The following is a 21476-nucleotide window of genomic DNA, read 5'->3' as shown; positions in this document are numbered from 1 at the left end:
TACACATGCGGCAGCAAAGATATTTAGTTACAAACAGTACAATAATAATAGCTATTAAGAGTGCTTCACATTTACAAAGCGCTAGTTAATTAGTCAACACCTAGTTAATAATTAAATGTAATTATCAGCAACAGTATTTATATCATTAGGCGATAATTAGACTGTCAGTGGCACTTTCAACATTTCTGCCCTTTCTCCTTTTCAGGGTTGAGTCAAAGAAATGAAACATAACTGCAATGAAACATGATTGCAATTTCAATATGTATTGGACTTGCACAGTTATTAAAACACCTATGCTTCGTTGGGTTTTTTTTCTTCTGATTAATATTGTTGGAATTTTGTCTTTTTCCTGTACAAATATAATAGATTTTTTATTTATTTTCTATCCCCATAAATGGAAATATTAATAAACATGCAATTTTATATATTGAAACTGCTGTCGGGATCAAAGATAATGGTCCTGAAATTTCAAGATGTAGTCTGTGTAATTTGTCAACAGCTATGGCACAGGCAGCAAGAGTACAGGGATACTCCTCAGCCAATGGTCTCTGTCTCAGAGGAGACTACTTTAAGTATAGTAACTAGATAAAATATCTATAGAGTAGTCTTTGTGATCCTTCATCAGATATGCAAGTTATTTCCTGGTGAGTTAGAGAGATTAAATTGGATTACAAGCAAAACAGTAAATCTTTGTTTTCTAAAAATGAATGCACTTGCTAAGAACCATGTGATGCTTTTGCTTCTTGTGTTCCATTTGGAATATGCATAATGTTGTGAGCTATTAAACATAAAAGTAATTATGCATTGCAATTTTGTTGAATTTATACGAAATACAAATTCATAAAGGAAACAGACTAAATTTTGCTTTCAGGAGCGTGCAAGGCCTTATGTTTAGCTTCATACAAGCATGGAATGCAGGCTTGTGTCTACACTAATACGCATTTGCTGTCAAAACATCTGAAACATGTGTTCACATTGTTTATTTTAGGAGTTTAACTTTCATGCCAAGCCAGAGGAGACAAGGAGACTCCTGATCTGAATTCTTTTTCCCCACGTAGTACATAGGGAGCATAAAAACTAAGCTCTCAACTTGGGCTGGTAAAGTTAGAAGCTTAAACTTGAAACAGTAGGTAATACCCCTGTAATTTACTTTTTTAATTTTTATTTTTTATTAATTGGTTGTGAAAAGTGTTCTATAGCTGTAGAAAGTATCAGTAAAGCTCAGCTTAACAGAACGGTTATGAAATACCATGTGAAGAAAGTAGGAAAAACTGGTTACTATGACATGAAGCACTTCACAAGCTGGAAAAACTTCCTCTCTAGGCTCTCAGGGGAAAAAAGTGAACAAATAGAACAAATTGGCCTCTTTTTATCCAGAGCTCTCAGAAGATAAGGGTTGGCAAGAAACCCTAACTAGAAGTTGCAAGTTCATGTTTTTTTCTCCTCCTGTGTTGCATGGCAATTGATATACAAGCTTATGTTGCATATGAAGACTGACAGAAGTCCAAAGTAGAAAAGATTCTTCTTACCTGTTGCTGATGGATTATTGTGGTGATCAAGGCGACTGCTTCTAACAAAGTAATTTTTTTTTAATTGATAAGTGTCCTATTCTTGTACATATTCTTGCTTCCCCTAGGGGTCCGGAGGAAGTCTGCAGTCAAAGAGAAAGCACAGAAGCTCAGGACCTGCAGGAGAACTACAACCCCACAAAGTTTTTCCCAAGTATTCCAATTTATGTATAGCCCTGGATGCATATAACTGTATTATATAGAATGGAAAGGAGAGAAGGTGGGTGGCCTTAGTACTGGCCCATTTGAGTTATTGTGAAGTAATCCAGTTCACTCCCTTGATTATTGGCCTTTGAGTCAAACTTTTTATTCTTTGCTTACCACCTTACTTCTTGAGTGGAAACTCATGTACATAAAATCTGGTTATAAGCATAACTAAAGAAGGATGCTGGGCTGTGTCATCTGCGCTTTTTCTCTTTGTACTGTAGCAATTCATTACTGACAAAGTTGTGTTTGATGCTCCATTTGACCCTGTTAACTGCAATTTATAGAGATTTTGAAATAAGAGGACAGTGCCTCCAAACTGCTTTCAAAGTACAAAAAATTCTCATTCCTCAGACTTGTTCTGCTCTGTCTTTGCTTTTATGTACAGGAGAGTTATGATCATCACCTTGGACTGTCTTGATAGCGGCTGAGAGGTATTGCTTTGATTTTATTAGCAAAGATGATTATGAACAGCCCAACTCCAGAAGTGTATGATAAGTGCATAACTTAATTATACCTCTTAATAATTTTATGAGACAATTAAACATCTTTGGATGTGTGAAAGTTGAACACAGACTCAGGGAGCAGTATGAGTAGCCCACTTTGCAAGAGCATGCAAGCCAGGAGCTGGGGACACAGCATGGCAGGCAGGAGACCAGCAGCAGCAGCCCGAAGGGCGACGGCCCGCAGCGCCCAAACAAGAGAAGGAGAGCAGGTCCAGCCACCGGACGAGTCTGTAGAGATGAGGCAGGTCCAAGGGTATGCCAGGAAAATGGTGAGGTGGTGATGTGCACACCGTGAGGCTGGACACAGCCAACCTGCTGCAGCTCTCAGGCAAGAGCTGAGGGCAGAGCCTGGGCATGTTCTACTAAAATTAAAAGTAAATTTATATTTAATACAAAATAAGGAGAAACACTACTGGATCTTTAAAAAGTAGCCCTCCCCCCAAAAAATTGCTATCTACAGTGGTCCAGAAAATTTTTCAGATATGCATATATGTTACAGTCATCTCATAAGAACTATATCCTACAGTTAAGTTCCTTGGAGGAAGAAGGATCTTTGCTATCTGGTCATTACTAAATTTAGGGATTGAGAACAGGCCTGCCTTGACAAATCTTAACAGTCTGAAACAGGCAAGTTGAAATAAGAATATTCCAGCACATCCATCTATATATAACAAAAATGATAGTGAATATTATAATATCATCAATATTCTTATAATAAAACACTATTTTTGTGTTTTAATTTTGCAGTACCAGTCTTAAGATAACTCACAAATGATCTTCAGCAGTATGAAAATCTGTTTTTCATCATTTTATTGATATGACTCCTGAACCCTCTACCCAACAAAGGCACATTAAATTAATATAATCAGCTTCCAAAGACAATGTAAGTATCCATGTAATAGTTTGCAAAGATAACTAATTAGAGTTATATTGCAAAATATAACTATGACCTGTGTGAAGACAAGGCCCTGAAATTTTTTACAGCCTAATTCTAATACCCTCTGAATCCAAAGAGTTAACCACTATTACCTTTAGTATCATATTTTATCTGTGACCTTCCTTTCCAGTGATTTTTCATTTATGTCTGAGATTATCTCAATATACTATGAAAGTTTCAGTGCCTTAGGTCAAAAGATTGAGCATTTCAGCCTTCATTTTAAATGATTGTTTTGAAATTAAGACAGACCTAATATTATTTTAACCTTGTTATTTTTTGTTTGTGTGGGGAAGCAGCATGATAACATTGATTTTCAAGTTTAAAAAAGCACTGACTATGTCAGATAACATTTGAAACATTTTTCTTGTAATATCTCACATGTAAGATCTTGTGTTATAAAAACATACATGTAAGAAGTGCTCAGTTTTGATTTTTGTCATTGGTTTCATTCGTGTCATTGAGATATGACAACACATGGACTATCATATTAGATTAGTTACACTGCAGATGGCCTATTAAAACTAATCCATAGCCACAGATATGGTATTAGAAATTGGTTTAGTTAGATTTCTCGTAGTCTAAAAGCACAGTCAGAGGCTTAGGGTGAAACTGTAGAAACTGCAGAAAAATACTGCTTGTTCTCTGCAGGCAGTAATTCTTATGCATACATTATTAGATGTTTGAAATGCACATGTGTTTATTAGATATTATTGTCATGTATTCTGATACTTATCTGCACCTGAAAGTGCTCCTGAATTCTTAGCTGAGTGTCTTAGACAGACTGTAGCATAAATGAGGCTGAAGCAAAATCCATGTTTTGGATTTATGTTACTAAGCTAAGAGAACCAACAGAAAGGTGTTGAAAGTATGATCCCTCCACCTGTAATTTTAGGTATTTAACTGTCACTTGTAATTCACTTTTGCAAGGCTTTTTTTCTTTTTTTTTTTTTTTTTTTTTTTTTGGATTATCGGCAAGTGTTAGATAAGCATCTGAAGTTGTGTCTGTGGACAGCTTTTGTCATCTGCATGCAGCAATGAGCAAATAGCTCTTTCCTCCAGATGCAACCTTTGCAGCTACAGTCTTTACACAGTTTCAGATTGAGACTTCATTATCAGAGCATACTGTTACATTTAAAATCAGTCTGTGATACTGAAAGACTCCCAGTGGAGAACCTTCAGCTTATAGACCAATTATGCCTTCATTTTATGTTCTTGGTGGCTATATACATTTTTCACACAATTACTGAAAAGTACTCTGGCGTGTGTTAAAATGTGATCCTCACTCACAGCTGTATTAACTGGTGATGCCTAAATAGTGATGAACCATATCAGGTAGCTGATGCAACTGAAAAGTAATCTGGAAACAGTGATTATGTTTTAGCCACATCAGATCATCATATGGTACCAAAACTCAAAATCTGAAGGTGGGCTAGATCTAGACTGGGTCATGCTTCTATGCATCTTTTCTCGCAAAAATGACTGAACATGCCATGACTGAAAACAGTAGGACAATAAAGTACGGCCAGCTAGCTAGCTGTTGTTCTCTGCTTTCCTCTCTGATCAAATAAACTCACAGGGAGTGTCTCATATTTCTTAAAAATTATATGCTATCAAACATTAAAAAGCCCATTCCTTTTCATTCAGTATCAAACAGGACAAAGGTATCAAGTTTCTTGCAATTAAGCTATGCCTATTGGTCTTTTCAGAAGATAATATATAGCTAGTTAACTTGTAGATAAACTCATTCTTTTTTTTTTCTGAATTAAAAGGGTACCTTTTGGGAAGTAGTTGGATACATGCAAAAAATGTACTGAAGCTTTAAAAAGCAACCACTGTGAAATATCCCTCTTGCTTAGGTTCAGAAAAAGATGAGATGCTCAAACTTAATAATAAAATCAAGCTTGGACTTAAATTCAGCCTAAATTCTTATCCCCAATACTCATACTTGAAGGCTGTTTCAGAATCTCATTGCATAGTTAGAAGTTTCTAAGTAGAACTTCAATAGCAGTTTATGCCTATGATATTATGCATACCAATATTGTCTTTTAGCCTAAATATGTCTTTTCCCTTCAGGGTATATCTGCCCTGTTTTTGTAAAGGCTGTTTCTGTCCATACACAGCTTTTCTCTCACTAGATAGGACTAACCAAGGTCATCCAGACTCCTCTTACGAGAGAGTATGGCTCTCCATTTGCCTAATTATGCTGTTACGCCTTATCCATACCTGTTTCAGTTTTGAACATATGGGACCAGAATTGTACACAGTACTTCAGATGAAATCTGAACAGTGCTTTTATAAAACCCCTAATCTCTAACCTCTTTTGGGACTACCTTGCTTGATACATTCTAGGCATCCTTTTTGCCTTTTTTAACAACAACGTCGTATTTGTCACTTAGTCAGAAAAGATCATAAAAAAAAGCAGAATAATGCCCTATCTGAGTGCAATTTTAAAAACAGAGGAATAGAAGCTAAAAGCTAATATATGTGTGTTGCACTGTTGATACACAGTTAGGCTTGTGCATAAAATGACTGAGAATTATACAGAATCCTCTAAGGATGTGGATTTCTTCAGCAGCCGGTGAAGAGCTGGGAAGCTCATTAAGGGAGAAGAAAAATCCAGTGGCAGAACTCTCTCTGATCTCCACGCTGACGTTCAGAAACATGTGTGCTGAATGCTTAATGTAGAAAAAATTCGAATTCTTAAGGTGCGCTAGGCTTAGAAATTCAGAATGTACTAGAACATTTATATATGACTACATGAATGTTGTAGTACAGTCAGTATATATTTCTACACACTTTTGAATAGATATATAATACAACGAGTTACTCTCACTATGAACGACCAGTTCTTTGCTTGTAGGCCTTAAGGTTTTCCACCAAGGTCACCAAAAAATAATCTGATATCGGATGATGCCAGTGATCCATTGTCCTATTATCAGAAGTATCCAAAAACCAAAGGCTGCCCCCCAAAAAAGGTTAAAAAGGCTCTAATACTCACTAAACAAGTATGCAATGCTGCACCTAAAATAAAATTTGGAAGAAAAAAATTCCCTCTTGTCTTTTAGACCACTTAGTTTATACTCAACAAGAGTAAGATTTAATTACCCTTATCTTAATTATCCTTATCTTGCCATGTACTGTACATGCAGGTATTATTATCAACCATAAAATTATTCGGCCACAGAATTTAACTAACTGCCCAAAGCAGTGTTTTCCACAGACCTATAACAGTTAAAAATGCTTTCCTTTTATTTATTTTAAATTCACTGGACATAAGTTTTATTGGAGTGAATTCCATGTTTTCCTGATAAGCAACATAAAAGTAATTGTTGTTTTTCAAAAAAAGAGAATTCTATAGACTATGTCTATAGAAACTGCTTATCTTATTCTTGATCTGTTTGTACTGCATTCACTCACCTTATGTGTACAGGGAAACATATTTTACTCACATAAAACTGGAATTTATTTCAGGGTTCAGTAAAATTGGGTCAAAGACATAGGAAGTGTATCTCCATAGCTATTTCCATTTCAGCTTTGAACTTTGAGCGTAAGCTTCTCTACCATGCAGCTTTTCTGCTATTTACTGTTTTATGCTTAAAATTATTTCCTGATTTAGTATTCAAAACACAAACCATATAATAATTATGTTTCTTAATTACTCAACTTTTTTCTAATCTGTTTGCTGATCACACCTCTTTCAAGGAGAGCATCAAAAATGCTCCGGGTCCTTGCATTTGTGTTCTGTGATCCTTCACCATAGGAAATTCAGCTTTTTCCTAGACAATTTTCACCAGTTAAAACCTCTTATATCTGAGCTTTTCTTTCTCAGAGAAGCCTCTCTCTTTTTTATGAAAACACCTACTGAATTATTAAGATCCAGATTTGAACAGCCAGCTGAAGAAAGAATACCACAAAAATAAAACAGAATAAAACAGGAATATGTCAGAGAATAGCAGAAATCCAGAAAACTTCTGGACACTAAGTTATGATTTTGCTTTATAAAAGAGTAAGCAAGGATTAATCAAATAATCTGACTCAAGGCTACTGGTCAGTGCTTTTCAAGATGGAAAATTAATTATTTGGGATAGTTATATGACAAATAAAGTAGAGTTATTTATAATCTATAGCAATAATTCATGCATAACTTTGCAGTCTTTTTAAATTTTAAAATGCCAGTCTTTTGAAAATATCAGAACATTGATTTTTGTGAAGTAATGGCCAGAGTTGTATACATCTGTTGTATTCACACAGAAGGGTTCTTCATTATTCTGATAAAACATCTGATATTTCCATCTGAGTATGAGGAAAAACCTCTTTCTTGTGAGGGTGACAGAGCACTGCAGCAGGTTGCCCGGAGAGATTGTGGAGTCTCCCTTCTCTGTAGATATTCAAAACCCACCTGTCCATGATCCTGTGCAATGTTCTCTAGGTGACCCTGCTTGAGCAGGTGAGTTGGAATAGGTGTTCTCCAGAGGTCCCTTCTAACCTCAACCATTCTGTGAAAGTGTTTTAAAATTTTTTGTTTGTTTGTTTGTTTTAAGTGTTCTGAAGGATCAGATATCTCCATTTCTTCTGCTTTAATCATGATAGAGCCTGGTCCATGTGTGGTACTGGCTTGTAAGACAGGATCTGGTTGGGGCTGTGGCAGAGCTGTTCTGGTGACCCCTTATGGATCACACAGAAGTTGACCTTGAGCCTTTGAGCTTATTACATCATAAAATTTAACTAAGCAAAGCAAAGCAAGACAATGTTTTTGAGCCAGAATTGACTATTACAGAGGAGCAATCTCATGAGTTCCACATGTCCATCACTAAGGATCTGTGGATGATATTGCAGACATTTTTATAAATACATAATTTAGAACAATTAATCTATGTGACTATAGGGGCAATCAATCTACCTTTAAAATATTATTTAGGTATTTCTGGTTTTATATAGTCATTGTGTTTGTCTACAGATTAAAGCTTCCTGTTCCCAAAGATCCTGAAGTTACTGCCAGTGAGAAAGAAATCCTTGTAAAGATAACCAGGGTGTTCAACATTCATGGTAGAATAAGGTTTTAGAAATGGTTTAGTCATTTGCTCATCTTAAATACACCGAGAGACAGTTTTTAGCATGCTTCAATGATACATTTGATTAAATGATCAGTAACTTCGTATTACAGGCTTGCTGTTTCTTTCCAACATAGGCAGTTGATGTTGCCAGAAAGATAATTTCTCATAAACAAAAAATAGGAGGAACAAACAGTGTTTATTGGGAAAACCTATTAGAATGTAAACCACATCAAGAGAAACTCAAGAAATTTCTCAAGTTCCCTTCTTATTGCATTACAATATTACTTGTAACAGATATTCTGAAAAGCTGCTGACTGACTCCTTTGTTTACTATAAGCATTCTTTTAGTTCTGTAGATTAAATAAATACATGGTTACAAAGCATGAGAACTTGACTTTTTGATTAAAGAGGAAATTAGATCAGAAAAAAAAATCGTTCTCCTGAAAAGTAACACCTCCAAAATATCTTTTGGATACAATACAATAAAAAATACAGTAAATTACAATTTTGGATACAATACAATAAAAAAGACAAAATGAGTGATAATTAACAGAGCTAGTTGACACGATGTTCTTTAAAAGTAAGTTAAAGATGAACATCAGTTGGAGGCAGGATATCAAATATCAGTGGAGTGAGCAGCAGGAAACCTTCCACTGGGTGAAAGGGATAAAAAGAAGAAAAACAAGTTGTACTAACAACTGACTAAACTCCCATCCTACTTAAAGCACAGCCAATTGTAGTGAATACCAGAGAAAACAGTATCTTTTAAATAAAAATGCTACTAACTTAGATACTTAAAAGTCAAGATATAAATTTAAACCTGGGAACAACAGACAGAAGATACATGGATCACAGATGTGAAACAAAATGTTGCAGTTGCAATGTGCTTGCAAAGAGTCTCTGCTGTGTTTTGGGCAAACTGCAGTCTTTATAGATCGTGGGCCGGGAGGCCCAGTTAACAAAGAAATGCAAAATTCCATCCTGGGAGAAAGAACAAGAGGCAATGGTCCTCACCTCTGCTGCTGTGGAGAGAGGGGGATGGAGCAGGAATGCATATTCTTTCCTTTTCACATGTTAAAAGTTTTGCAGATTCGGAGAAGCCAGAAAAGTTGTCAGCTCTTCCAAGTTTAAAGATTGCAGCAGTAAATCTGTGGTACAAAGCAAAATATTTTAAGAGAATATAAGAAAGAAAAATAATTTAGGAAAGCTGGTAATGATTAACAGTATGTGTGTTTACATTGCAGGGAGGCTTCCAGATCTCTTTCTAGGTGTTTTGATAAAAGTCTTAAACTCAGAATTCCACTTGCACTGTGGCCTCCTAGTAATACAGGGTGTTCCTGTATTAGCAGCTTTCCTTACCCTCCTCCTCAGTGACCCCTCCTGCTTATTACATGTTGTCTACATTGGCAGGACCCAGGCTAGCAATTCTCCCCTTCTCCCTTCCTCTCTGCCTTCCTTCCCTTCCTCTCTGTTGAGCTCCACAGCCTGATGCAGGGAAGACAGAGGCTTTGGCAAAAGCTAGCCCTTTTACTCGTTATGTTTGCTAGAGTTTTATTGCTCTTTCCTTTACACATAGTTTAATTAGCTCTAAATTTAATTTAATTGCTCTTTTAAGCTTTCCCTAAACAGAAATACAAGCAAAGCCAACTAATTCAGTAATTTCCCATGCTTAGAAGCAGATGCAAACAGAAGCCTACAAAAGATACCTGCAGTCTGTATGCAAGTCTCAAGTTGTTGGGAGGCATTATTCTCTTGTGACCACTGTACTTCTTAGGCAAATCCTCTAATCTCTGAAATTCCCAGCATCAGGAGTAAATACAATCTGTAGGACAAATAATGAAATAAACAATTAAAACCAAAAAAAAGTCCATAGGACTTTCTAAAAGCATGCTGAGATGGTGTCCTATAGCTTGTAGGTTCAGGATAGAAATACAAGTCCGTTCCTCTGGAAGTAAGATTTGTTTCTCCTGTACCTCCTTGAAAGCCAGTTGTTTTGCTCCACAGTGGAGACACTGCCAGGGCCCCACAGGCACCCCCACCCCTGCCTGTCCCTGCCCACCCCCACACCTCCCCCAAACCCATCTCAGTCCAGCTCAGGGCCATCAGTAGCTGCTCCACAAGGCCTCAGAACTGTCAGCTCCTGCCCAGCCACAGGCCCCCCTGACCCCACCCCAGTCCCCAAGCACCCCTGGTGCCCTGCTCCCTTGGGGTGGGGGGACAGGCTCTGCCCAACAGCCCCGATACCAACCTGGAGGCACTTCCAGCCCATGCAGTGCCCCAAGGCATACACAGCCATCCACACCATGACTGACTGAGTATGAAAAGAAGGAAGTGCCACAGAAGAGCTCAACTGTGAACTTTAATCCAAGCTGATGTGAACACACAGGTGTAGCCTGTTTCACTTTATTTTACTCCCAATGAAGTAAATGGTAGTTTTACTAGTGACTGTAATAAAAGTTGAAACATGCTGTTGAAAGTTCTACTCTTCAGGCTTAACTGATGCTAATTAGACTATGCTAGTCCGTAACACATACAACAAAAGAAACCCACTCCCAAGGATAAGGCCAAAGGAATCAGGAATTAGCTATAAATAAGGGACAATAAAAATAACTAAAAAGGAAGCATATAGACCATAGAACAAAAAGAAGAGATCCAGGAAAGGAAAACGACTGAAGAACCATGGACAAATCTGGGGGGATGTTGCTTGTTCCTTGGACACAACACAAGTCCTTCAGAGAGGAGCTCTGTTACGTACTTCCACTATACCAGCAGGAAAAGACCAAAGCATGAGGGCACGACATGAGAAACAAGGAATGAATAGGCAAAATCAGGGAAAAGGAGGCAGTGTTTGGTTATCCTGAGCAGAGGATATCAAGCTATAAGATGCTACTCGGTTTGAATCCAGAGAAGTCAAGATTATACTACCTTTCTATACTGAATGGACTGTTCCCTTCTCCCCAGCAGAAAAGTTGCAAAAAGCAACCTCAAAGCAAACGACAAGTAGATTACTTCATAAGCAGCAAGAGCATGGATGAAAGCTTAGCTCTACCTTCCTTTCTTTTGGTAAGAAATAAGTGATTTTTTTTTTCTCTATTCAGTAATCCTTAAAGTTATAGGACTTTCAGCTATCTTAGGAATGTCAAGTTGCTGTGAAGCTCTGAAGTGTCTTGCTTCTAAAGTTACTAAAGGGGGGCAGACACAGAGTTTGGTCACATAAGCCTGAAGACATGCAAACAGGGACACCTAACAGAGCATCCAGCTTGGTCTCTACTGGACACAGAGGCCCAGATATGTAAGCTGGTTAGAATGCTTAAAGGAAGAAAGGCTGCAGTGTTATTGCCCCACAGAGCCCTTGTGGTTTTCCATGAACCTAATGCAAATGGATTAGTTACAAGGGTAAGAAAGGAGCACAATTTCTACAATTCTTCAGTCTTTCCTGATATTGTCAAAAAGAGGGTCACCTGGAGTAATGTTTTTGTGAGACAGACACCTATGCCAACCTAGTCATTTCTTCTCCCATTGACACAGAATAAAAGTAACTTTCTGTTCTTTTCTTTCCCTCACTCCTCTCCTCTCTCCTCTTTGCCACCCTCTCTTGCCTTTCCACTTTTTTATTATTGGTTCAGACTGAATGTGAATTGACAGTCATTTGTATACAATAATCATACTCTCAGTCTCTCAAGATTCTATAACATTTTTTGTTTTAATTTAGTTCAGCTAATTCTATACATACTTTTTTTTTTTTGTTTTAATTTAGTTCAGCTAACTCTCCCTCATGCTTTATTAAACTATAACAATTGATTAGAGATTTAACTAGGGAATACAGAATTGCAGTTGTAGTACCTTAAAAACAGGGAAAAAGTCTTTTAGGCTTCTTTTACAAGCTTACATAACACTTAAATGCACACTTGATGTTTTCTTTGTCCACAGAGAATGTTTCAAATTACTAAAGTTTATAACTTTTCTTCATAGGAGGATGTTTAATTAGTCAATATGTTAGGAAACTTAAACTTCAAGAAGATATAAAAGTCATTCAACTCTTTTATTACTGCAGATGAATTTATTCTTGTATGCAAGGCGTTCTAAATCTGCTTACGTAGACTCGCTTTGGCTACTTACACAATGTGCGTACTTATTGCCCTTGAGAAAGCTTCAGGGCATGGTAAACCACTGGATGTGCGTACAGGTCAAGTTTAGTTAAGAATCAGTTAACTTGTATTACTCCTCATATTTTAAAATACAAATATTTCTATTAAAATAAATGCAGATGCTGGTTTTAATCCCGATTTTGTGCTGCTTTATTTATTTAACCATCATTGTTGAGTAGAATTATCAGTAGGGAAATTTTCTATTTTTTCTTTATACCCAGTGACTATCATCCTTTATAAATAACCATAAGCAGACATACAATTTAGCCCTACCAGAATGGAAAAATCACACAATTCCTTACTGGACTGCTCCTATTAATTTAGCACCTGCTTAAGCATAAGCATGTATTTGGTTCTACTGATTTAGGCAGGTTTTGTTTCTTTGTTGAACTGAGATTAATTTAAGTGCATATCTAAGTGCTTTGCTTCACTGAGGCCAGATTTCCTGACTTCTGCCGGATGTGTCACTGAAGAACTATTCACAGCAGCTTAGCCTGCACTTCATGGACTCATAGCCAGGGACAGAACAGAGGGAAAATGTCTATGGATTTATCTGAAGTGACCTTCAGATAAAGTAACCAAGCCTACTGTGTTAGATGTCCAGATTTCCACTAGAAAATTCTAGGGTTTCCAGGAGAAACCCTGAAAGAGCTGAAAATCACTGAGCAATTTCACCTGTATTCACATCTGTTATAGTGATGATATTATACATAGTACCACTCACATTCTGGAAAAAAATAGGGGTAAGAGAGTAAGAAACTAGATTATCCTATGGAATGTGTCAAATGACTGTCACTAATTGCTAAGCTACTAAAAATTAAGTCGTAAAACTGCAAAGAGCATTGAGGGCTTTAGTCTGCTATCATACATAGCTTTTAAAAATATACTTGAAAAAAGCTATAATCTATTACTCTGTCAAGCAACTTGCACAAGAAACAGTTTTTTACCATTCAAACAATGTACCAAGCAGCATCTATCTTGGAGACGTTTACATAAACTGTCAAGATCTTCATAAAATAATGTATTTCAAGCCAGTATTCACAAAGATTAAAATGAAATCTGTTCACAGAGCATAATAAACATATGATAGAACTATCAAATTTCTGTGTTTCAAGTTGCAGCTGGTAAATCAATATAGATGCCAGGGCACCAGGCACTTTAATAATCAATATAATAACTATAGGAGTTGAGTAACAGTTTAACAGTATGTGTACAGAGATGTGATTCATCTTGACACAAATAACACATGCTGGATAATCACAGAGATGACATTCTTTAAAGCACTGAAGAAAGGTTGTGATTAAAGGACTGGACTGGAAGTAAAAAATTATTTCCAGACTCACTGACTGACTGGTCTAATGGCAGGTTTTAACCTTCTTATGACTCAATTTTTGTATTTGTAAGATTAGGACAATATAAAGATGGTATTTTGAGACTCTCAGGCATGCAAACTATTATTAAAATTAATTATGGCTAGAAGGGGTACATTTTCCATTTATAGTCTCATTTATACACTGAGTTCTTCTGAAGCAATTACTGAATTGCTGGGTTTTGGAAAGCAGCCAGGAGAACTGCCTCTGGGAAGTTAAAACTGGTTCAGTGCCTGACATTTCTCTTTCATTCTTTTAATTTTTTAAGAGCTTATAAGGCTTCCAGCACTAACCTAAACACAAGGTGAATAACATAGGAATAAATAAAATGGCAACAACCTAATTTCTGATTAGCAGTAGAAGAAGGAAAAGAGAATGGCAATATATCAAATATAAGCAGGTCAAACAGGCTGTACATAGTCGATACTGAGACTGCTTGTTAGAGTGCAGGCCTGGGAGAGAACCAAAACATGGTGTTTTCTTAAATTCTATGTTGCATAAAAACCATAAGGTCACCCTTAGGATGACTTTAATTCAGTATAGTATATCTAAAAAAATACCAGGCATTGAGAAAAAAGGCATTCTATTCATTCCAAAACTCCTACTTCATGCAACATCAAGTCTTTTTGGAACGAGCCTACAACTGACCTAAACATCTGGCAGCCTGCGAGGACCCCATTAGACCTTAGTAACAAATTTTACAGTTTGCAGCATATGAATGTTAGACAAAAAAAAGACTAAGAGGAAAGAGTCGCTCTTCGAAACTTTGAGGAACAGTTCAGGCTTCAGAAAATGTCTTCTGAGGGTTGGACACAGCAAATACTTATGGGAACAGCAAACAAAAGGTGAAGAGGGTCAGAACAGGGCTAATAGCCAGTTATAACTTTTACTGAACTGTTTTAACACTGGAATGAAGAATTCCCCATGGAACATGAGGACAAATAAGAAGGGCATGTCTTTATGCTATGAGCAGAAAAGAGGAAGGTGCTTCTGCCTAAGTGCTGTTCTTTCTTTCATCTATTAGATAAATATTTATCAGGCAGAAGTTCAATTCCCTTAATTCCCAAACAATCTAAGCACCATGACTGCTCTAACATTCCCCCTTCTGCTTAAAATATATTCACAGTCAACTTCAGGAAATTTAGCAAGACTTTGGTAAGCTTGCAAGGCTTCTCCGGAGTCAACAACTGAAAGTAGCAGGGCTTCTGACAGGAGTGTTATGTTCAGCATTAGCAAACTTGATCTTTGTTTAGACCAGTTCTTGTTGAATTTAGCATGTGGAACCCAGATTATTCAACCTTTGACATTTTCTTTTAACTTTGCCTTGATCCATAAATCAGTCTTAGCTTATCATCTACCAAACTGCCTGAGCAGAAGTCAGGCACTGTGTATTGCATGCTTGATCAGATGGAGTGATATCAAGTCACTATGGTAATACTAATATATAAAACTGAACATGAATAAATGATGAAATCTCTAAGTATGTTTGAAGAAATCTTTTTTTATAATAGAGATTAAAGAAGAAGAAGAAGAGAAAGTGGAGTGGAAGAATGGAAGAAATAGGGAAGTCAAAATAGGTGAGATGGAGAAAAAAAGATTAAAAAATGGCGAGTTAATGTATAAAAAGACAAGCAATATCGCATAATAGAGAATTATAGCACTTTCAGTAGCTTCTTGTAAGGAACAGATTTAAATAAAGGTAAGCATATTATCATTAGAAATGTACTCAAACTACAACATTTAGATCTGGAAATGTTATGACATTTATGACTCTAAAATTGAATTCAGGCCCCTATATTCATATCTTTTAAATCTTTGATGGAAAAGGCTACTTATATAGCATATTTACACTAATAACACTAACCTATAAATGTTGTATTTTCATGTAAACATAGCAGATGCAAATTTTGTTTAATAAATGCCCACAAAGATAGATTCCTTGCTCTAAAGATTTTACGCACTAGAGGAGGATCAGAATGTATGTCCAGGTGGAAGACAATACCAAGATAGTGATAATGAAGACAGGAAAAAGATTTAAGAAGGAAATGGCTTGAAAAAATGGTTGACAAAGAGACTGTTCCAAATGTTGAATGCTGTCTATGGAGACAGGCATGCCTGTGAGCATATGAAGAAGAAATACTTGGGTAAGGTGAGGTGTTCAACAGAATTAGCAGAAGTGACAATATACAGTCAGGTTATGCAAAATCCTTTGGTGACAAGACTGCAGATCTTGGTAAAAAAAAGTTTCACAAGTAGACAGCATTCCATGAAGTGGAAAGGTTACTAAGACATTGCAATCTTGGTAAGGAATATGTATGAAATTAATGAGAATTAAAATTGTAGAACTAGCTGCTTCCCTCACTGCATCTTCAGTTTGAATGTATGTTATGCCAATTTCCCCTGACCTGAGTCTATCTAGAGTAAAAACTCTTTAGGTCAGAGACACTTACAATTCCTGACAATTACTGTATTAGCATAGGTGCTGAGTTCTTGTGCCTTAGGCTAACTAATAAACTTGCTTCGTAACAGAGCAACTGATTCAATCTTCAGTGTTTCCAAGCTCAGATCACAGAATGTGCCGGGGAGCAAGTACGCCTAGGAATATTATGAATAATATCAAAATGCTTCTAAAATACCAGGATCATTAATTCCACTTTTTTTTTTCTCTCTAAATTGCAAAATGCTGTATTTTGGTAGAGCTGGACTTTTCTGGTAGAAAATAAAAATTCAAACCGCCTCATAAAGCCTGGGGAAAAAAAAAAAAGGTTTACAAGATAAAACGCAAGGGAGGAAAAAAAAGAGGGGAGGACATGATTCTTCCATACAGCTAATAGAAAGGATGATATTTATGAATATGTTTAAATCATAGCGGATGCATAGCACTTCACTTCTTTTAATTATTATTCTTTTTAGAGAACTATGGATTAGCTCACAAAGAACCGCCGGTAGAAACTGTGGAAAGTCAGGGGAGGAAGGTAGTGAGCAGGTACATAACCTGCCTGGGATTAAAAACAAAAGAGAAAACGAAAAAAAGAAAAAAGAAAAATAGAAAAAAAGAGAGAGAAAAGAGAGAGAGAGAAAAAAAAGAAAGTAAGGTTTCTTTTTCGAAGGCTTCCACAGAAATTACTTAAAGGTAAAAAGCTAACCGCAGCAGATAACTCGGAGACCGGCTGAAACCAGCCACTTGCCCCGCGATCCGCCCCCCTGAGCCCCCGCGGCAGCTGCCCGTTGCATTCCTTCACGTCCCGCTTCGCCGCGGGGCGCGCCCAGACCCGTCGCTCGCGGGGGCCCCGCCGCAGCAGCGAGGAGCTTTTATTAACCATTTTCTCGGTGCCTTCCGAGCCTGGAGGCGGACAAGCGGCGCCCCCGCGCCCCAGTCCGCGGCGGGCAGGTGAAGGGCGGCGGTGCAGCGCGCAGCGCGCCGAGGGCAGCGCGCCGGCAGACCCCGCCCGTTCTCCCAGGCTGCCCCGCGCCGCAATCCGGGGAGGAGGAGGGGGAGGTGGAGCTGCTTTATCGAGAGCCGAAGTGGAAATTTCCCCCTCAGTTGCCGGCTTCACTGCTGAGGAGACGCTCGTGAGATCTGCCCGCCCTTATCTTATCGCGCCCCGCCGCCATGTCCAACTACATCCACGTTCCGCCCGGCTCCCCCGAGGTGCCTAAGCTGGACATCACCGTTAGTGAGCGGGAGGGGCCCGGCTACCGCCAGGGCGCCCTGCAGCTCCTGCGCCGTTTGCGGCCCCACTGGAGACCCGAGGAGGTGACGCTGCAGGTACCGACCCGGTGGGGGGAGACTGGTCATGGCACGGCACGGCGCAGGGCCTGAAAACGTCTCTCTGGCGGGGAATGCGGCAGCCTCAGCCCCAGGAAGGGAAGGGGGGAGGGAGGCAGAGAGGGAGGGCCGCCATTGTGCGGGGGAGCTGCAGCCTCGCTTCCTTCCCCTCCCCCTCTTCGCTCGCCTGCTCCATGCAGCCCCTTGCGCTGAGCCCCATTTGCTAGGCAGCCTGGCAGCGGGGCGTGTCGGCGCGCAGCATCCCCAGCCCCCTCCGAGCCCTCCTCTTTCCCCACCGTGTTCTTTCCTCTTCCTCCTTTCATGTTCTCCGCGCTGAAAGTTGGCTCCCTGTCTCAGGGGAGGCCACGAGGTGGGCTTCCCGCTCTCGCCTCGCTTCCCCTCCGGCTTGGCGAACGCACGATGCCCGCTGCCCATGTGCCGACCCGAGAGACGAAAGCTGTGATGCTGGCGAGGGAGGGGAGGGCAAGGTCCCCGTGAGGTTTCGTGTGGCTGGCTCGATGCCGAGCAGGGGATTTCACAAAGCGAAGGGGAAATCTCCTCCTCCCCCGGGGCAGAGACAGCCTGAGGAGGAGGCGGCCGACTACGCCGGCGGTGTGCCTCGTGGGCCGCCGCGGTAACGGCCGCCGCGGTAACGGCCGCCGCGGTAACGGCCGCCGCGGTAACGGCCGCCGCGGTAACGGCCGCCGCGGTAACGGCCGCCGCGGTAACGGCCGCCGCGGTAGGCAGAGGCTTGCCGCCCCTAGGCGCCGTCGGCGTTATCCTGGCGGGCTCTACCGACGCCTACACATGAAATAAATAAATAAAACCAAAAGCCTTACATTCGCTTCGTATTTTTTTTCTTAATCTGGCGCCATCTCATCGTAACAAGTATCTGCCCCGTTAACGTCCTTGCTTACATCTCTTAAAATCTTCAATATATTCGAGAGTAGAACGGCTCATGCTCTGGCATTTAGCTAGGTGAGCGATCATTGATGTTTATGATGAATCATCTGTTTGAGGACTGGTTGCTTTTGTGCTTTTAGAATGTGTTTAACTTAGCCCCACACAAATCTTAGGTAAATTTAGCTGATAAAAATATCAGTAAAGTTACAGCCTAGGTATGTTTGAGCATTATATGCTTCAAACTGTATTGCTCAAAAGTTATTAATATGCAGAAGTGTCTTATTTTAGTGAAGTTTACTGAAGAGAGCTTTGTTTAATTTTTGTAGAAAAACTGAATACACTGACGATAGAACATGAATTGACAGGAATTTTCAGAAGTTTTGTGATAGTGGAAGGAATCTGACATACATAAATTCTGTCAGTATAGAAGTGAAGCTAATATCTTCTTCCAAGTAATTTCCTTCAGGGCTACAAGCATAATTTACATATGCTCCCAACATGCTCCCCGCATATATAAGATATTACTCTTCAGGGTGGGAATGTTTTTTCTTGAGGTACAATGAAAATAGCTTGACAATAGTTTAATACCTTGTGCACCGTAAAGGATACTAAACAGAGGTTTTAGGGTGTATTTTGTTTTGTTCTTCTAGTTGTATGGTGAAAGTAGTTTTCAATGGGATGATATCTTTTTTTTTTCTTTCATACAGGAAAACTGCTAAATGAAACTGAAACTTTTTCTCCTCAGGAGGGCTGACCGCGTAAGATTTTGGGGAAGTTCTAATAGGTTAAAAAAATGCTGCTACTTTCTTCCACCACCCTCTTTTGAAAGAAGCAATTAACAGAATAAAAAACACTGGTACTATCCATGTGGAACATGGGCAAAGTGCTCTTGACTGGTTCTGTGATAATAAACTACTGTCTGGTTAGGAATTCATGTCTAAAAATTACCAGAAGTTCATTTTGACCAACTTTTTTATTCACTTTCCTTCTTTTTTCTTTCCTCCTTCTGTACCTTTTGTATGGAAGAATGTTATATTGAAGAAGCTCTTCATCAGCTTTTTATTTTTAGTTTGTTTTTAAACTGCTCTGTACAAGTAATAAGCAAGAATGCCTGTGGTATGAAGCTAGTTTTGTCTCCATCATCACTGTTGTAATGTGTTAGTTACACATTACATACAGTAAGATGCTGACATGAAAGACTGCCATTTGTGTTAAGACATGGGGCAAACAGAAAGTCTACCTTGAATTTCCCTCATTAGAGGTCCGTACGTTTAGGAGGGAGAAGAAAGTGAGAATCATGCATTGTGTGGAAAATACGCTTGACTAATCTGAAACAGCAGCACCATACCAAAGTAGATTAAGAACCTTTTTAGGTGAAAAGAACTACTTATGAATATGGACTTCTTCTGTTGAGCTGTGCACTTAGATACCTTTGCTATTATTACTCCTTGAGTCAAAAGAATTAGTAAGAAGATGAAGAGCTCAGAGCTTGACTCACAAAAGTAAATTAACTTTTCTTGCAAAACTTTAATGTAATTGTGTGTGCCAGGTTGTTTAGTCAGCTAAATAATTCTGAAACAGTGTAGCTAACTCTTTTGGTTAATCTTCATTTCTTGTAAGGTTTGTATAAAACTTAAAAGTATATTGATAAATATATCTTAAAAATTATACCTTTAAAATCATAGCGTAGAATGTACCTGTAGGACAGAGGATTAAAATAATTTAAATCTTAAGTGCTTAAAGTAGCATTTAACTGGAACATTTTTCAAAAAGCCTATAGAATCCCCATTGCCTAATACTTGTTGAATCACAACCAGTGTTATTGTAATGTATATCCTCTATATCTAAATATATGTGAATATTATCACTACAGAACAGTACAGATACTCAGGTTATATTATACTGGTAAAGAGAAAAAAAATTTTGCTGTCTAAATGCTGATCTTCATGTAGTTACTTTGTGTGATTGTCATCTAAAGATGTACTAGGAACCATGTAGAACAGTGTGTTCTATTTTCAGCTCCCGTTTTTGAGGTTTGCTTTCTTCTACTTTACAGTAATAGAAACCAATATCATAAAAATCTGCCTTTTACACTAGTGAGTTCTGATCTGTGTCATCTGATTTTTTTAGCTATCGGATCATAGGCTTAATTTTGGTTGGAGTGGGTCTTTGAAGGCCCTCAATTCCAACCTCCTGCTCAAAGCTCACTGTTTGCTTAACTCAGAAGTTGGTTGAAGTGAATACAGGGAAAAGTTTTACAGATTTCATAAAAACAGATGCCTGTCAAAACTCAGCACTATTCATTGTGGAACTCTGTTCTGGATTAGTGCACAGTTACAGTGGACATTCTAGCATATTCTGACCAATTCATTATTAACCAGATTAATAATTTTTTTTTAATCTATCGTTACTGTCATAAAGAGTTTTTTTTCAGCCTTCCTAACATAAGAATCTAAAAACGATTTGGAATCTTTGTTGCCTGTCTTGAGTGTGGTGGGTTTTTTTTTTTTCTTATTTTTTTTGTCTCCTGTATGGAAATTTATTTATGTTAGGATCTGAAGGGAGATCAGTGTGTGTTTCTAGTACTGAAATGTTGGTGATCACTTCAGCCTGTGTAAAGCCGGGATTCTCTTGTGACATGTCCTATTCCACGTCTTGCAGATCTCTTCATAATGAAGAATTCCTTAAAGTTCAGTATATTATTTCATACTTGCCACTCTGCAGTTTAGGGTTACAAAATAAGATTAAAAAATAATTTGTATTTTTGTCCTTTTTGAAGTGATCCTTAATGTTTAACATTGAGAATAAGTAAAGTATAGCTGTTCCTACTAGTGAAGAGGCTTAATACTAGTTACTTGCACATTGATTATTTGGATAGACTAGCATCGTCTCTTAAGTGTCTAAAATTCAGCTACATAATCATTCAGGAATCTAAAATGATAAAAATGATATTTTAGAAAACAGTAGTCATTGCTCTTTGCCCAAATCTGAGGTAGAGAAGGGAAGATGGAACAGTT

The 21476-nt window shown here is 38.4% G+C and overlaps 1 protein-coding gene and 1 long non-coding RNA gene across 3 annotated transcripts in view; one reads left to right on the top strand and one right to left on the bottom strand.

Moving 5' to 3' along the window:
- Positions 1 to 8785: 8785 nt before the first annotated feature.
- LOC134149027 (uncharacterized) lies at positions 8786 to 17949 on the bottom strand. Of its 2 annotated transcripts, none has more exons than XR_009960346.1 (3): positions 17853 to 17949; positions 9976 to 10091; positions 8786 to 9417 (listed from the first exon to the last, which is right to left on the bottom strand). It is a non-coding gene; the product is annotated as an uncharacterized LOC134149027 (long non-coding RNA). The 2 variants fall into 2 exon arrangements; XR_009960336.1 differs by lacking the exon at positions 17853 to 17949 and adding an exon at positions 17108 to 17215.
- ETNK1 (ethanolamine kinase 1) overlaps positions 17280 to 21476 on the top strand; it is a 30008-nt gene continuing 25811 nt past the window's right edge. The window contains exon 1 of the mRNA XM_062591782.1: positions 17280 to 17556. Coding sequence (XP_062447766.1) covers positions 17401 to 17556 — 156 coding nt within the window. The 5' untranslated portion in view covers positions 17280 to 17400. The remainder of the gene's footprint in view (positions 17557 to 21476) is intronic.

Source organism: Rhea pennata, chromosome 1 (genome assembly GCF_028389875.1).
Source record: "Rhea pennata isolate bPtePen1 chromosome 1, bPtePen1.pri, whole genome shotgun sequence".
NCBI lineage: Eukaryota > Metazoa > Chordata > Aves > Rheiformes > Rheidae > Rhea > Rhea pennata.
The sequence above is the reverse complement of the archived record's forward strand: the minus strand, read 5'-3'. Positions and strand labels throughout refer to the sequence as shown.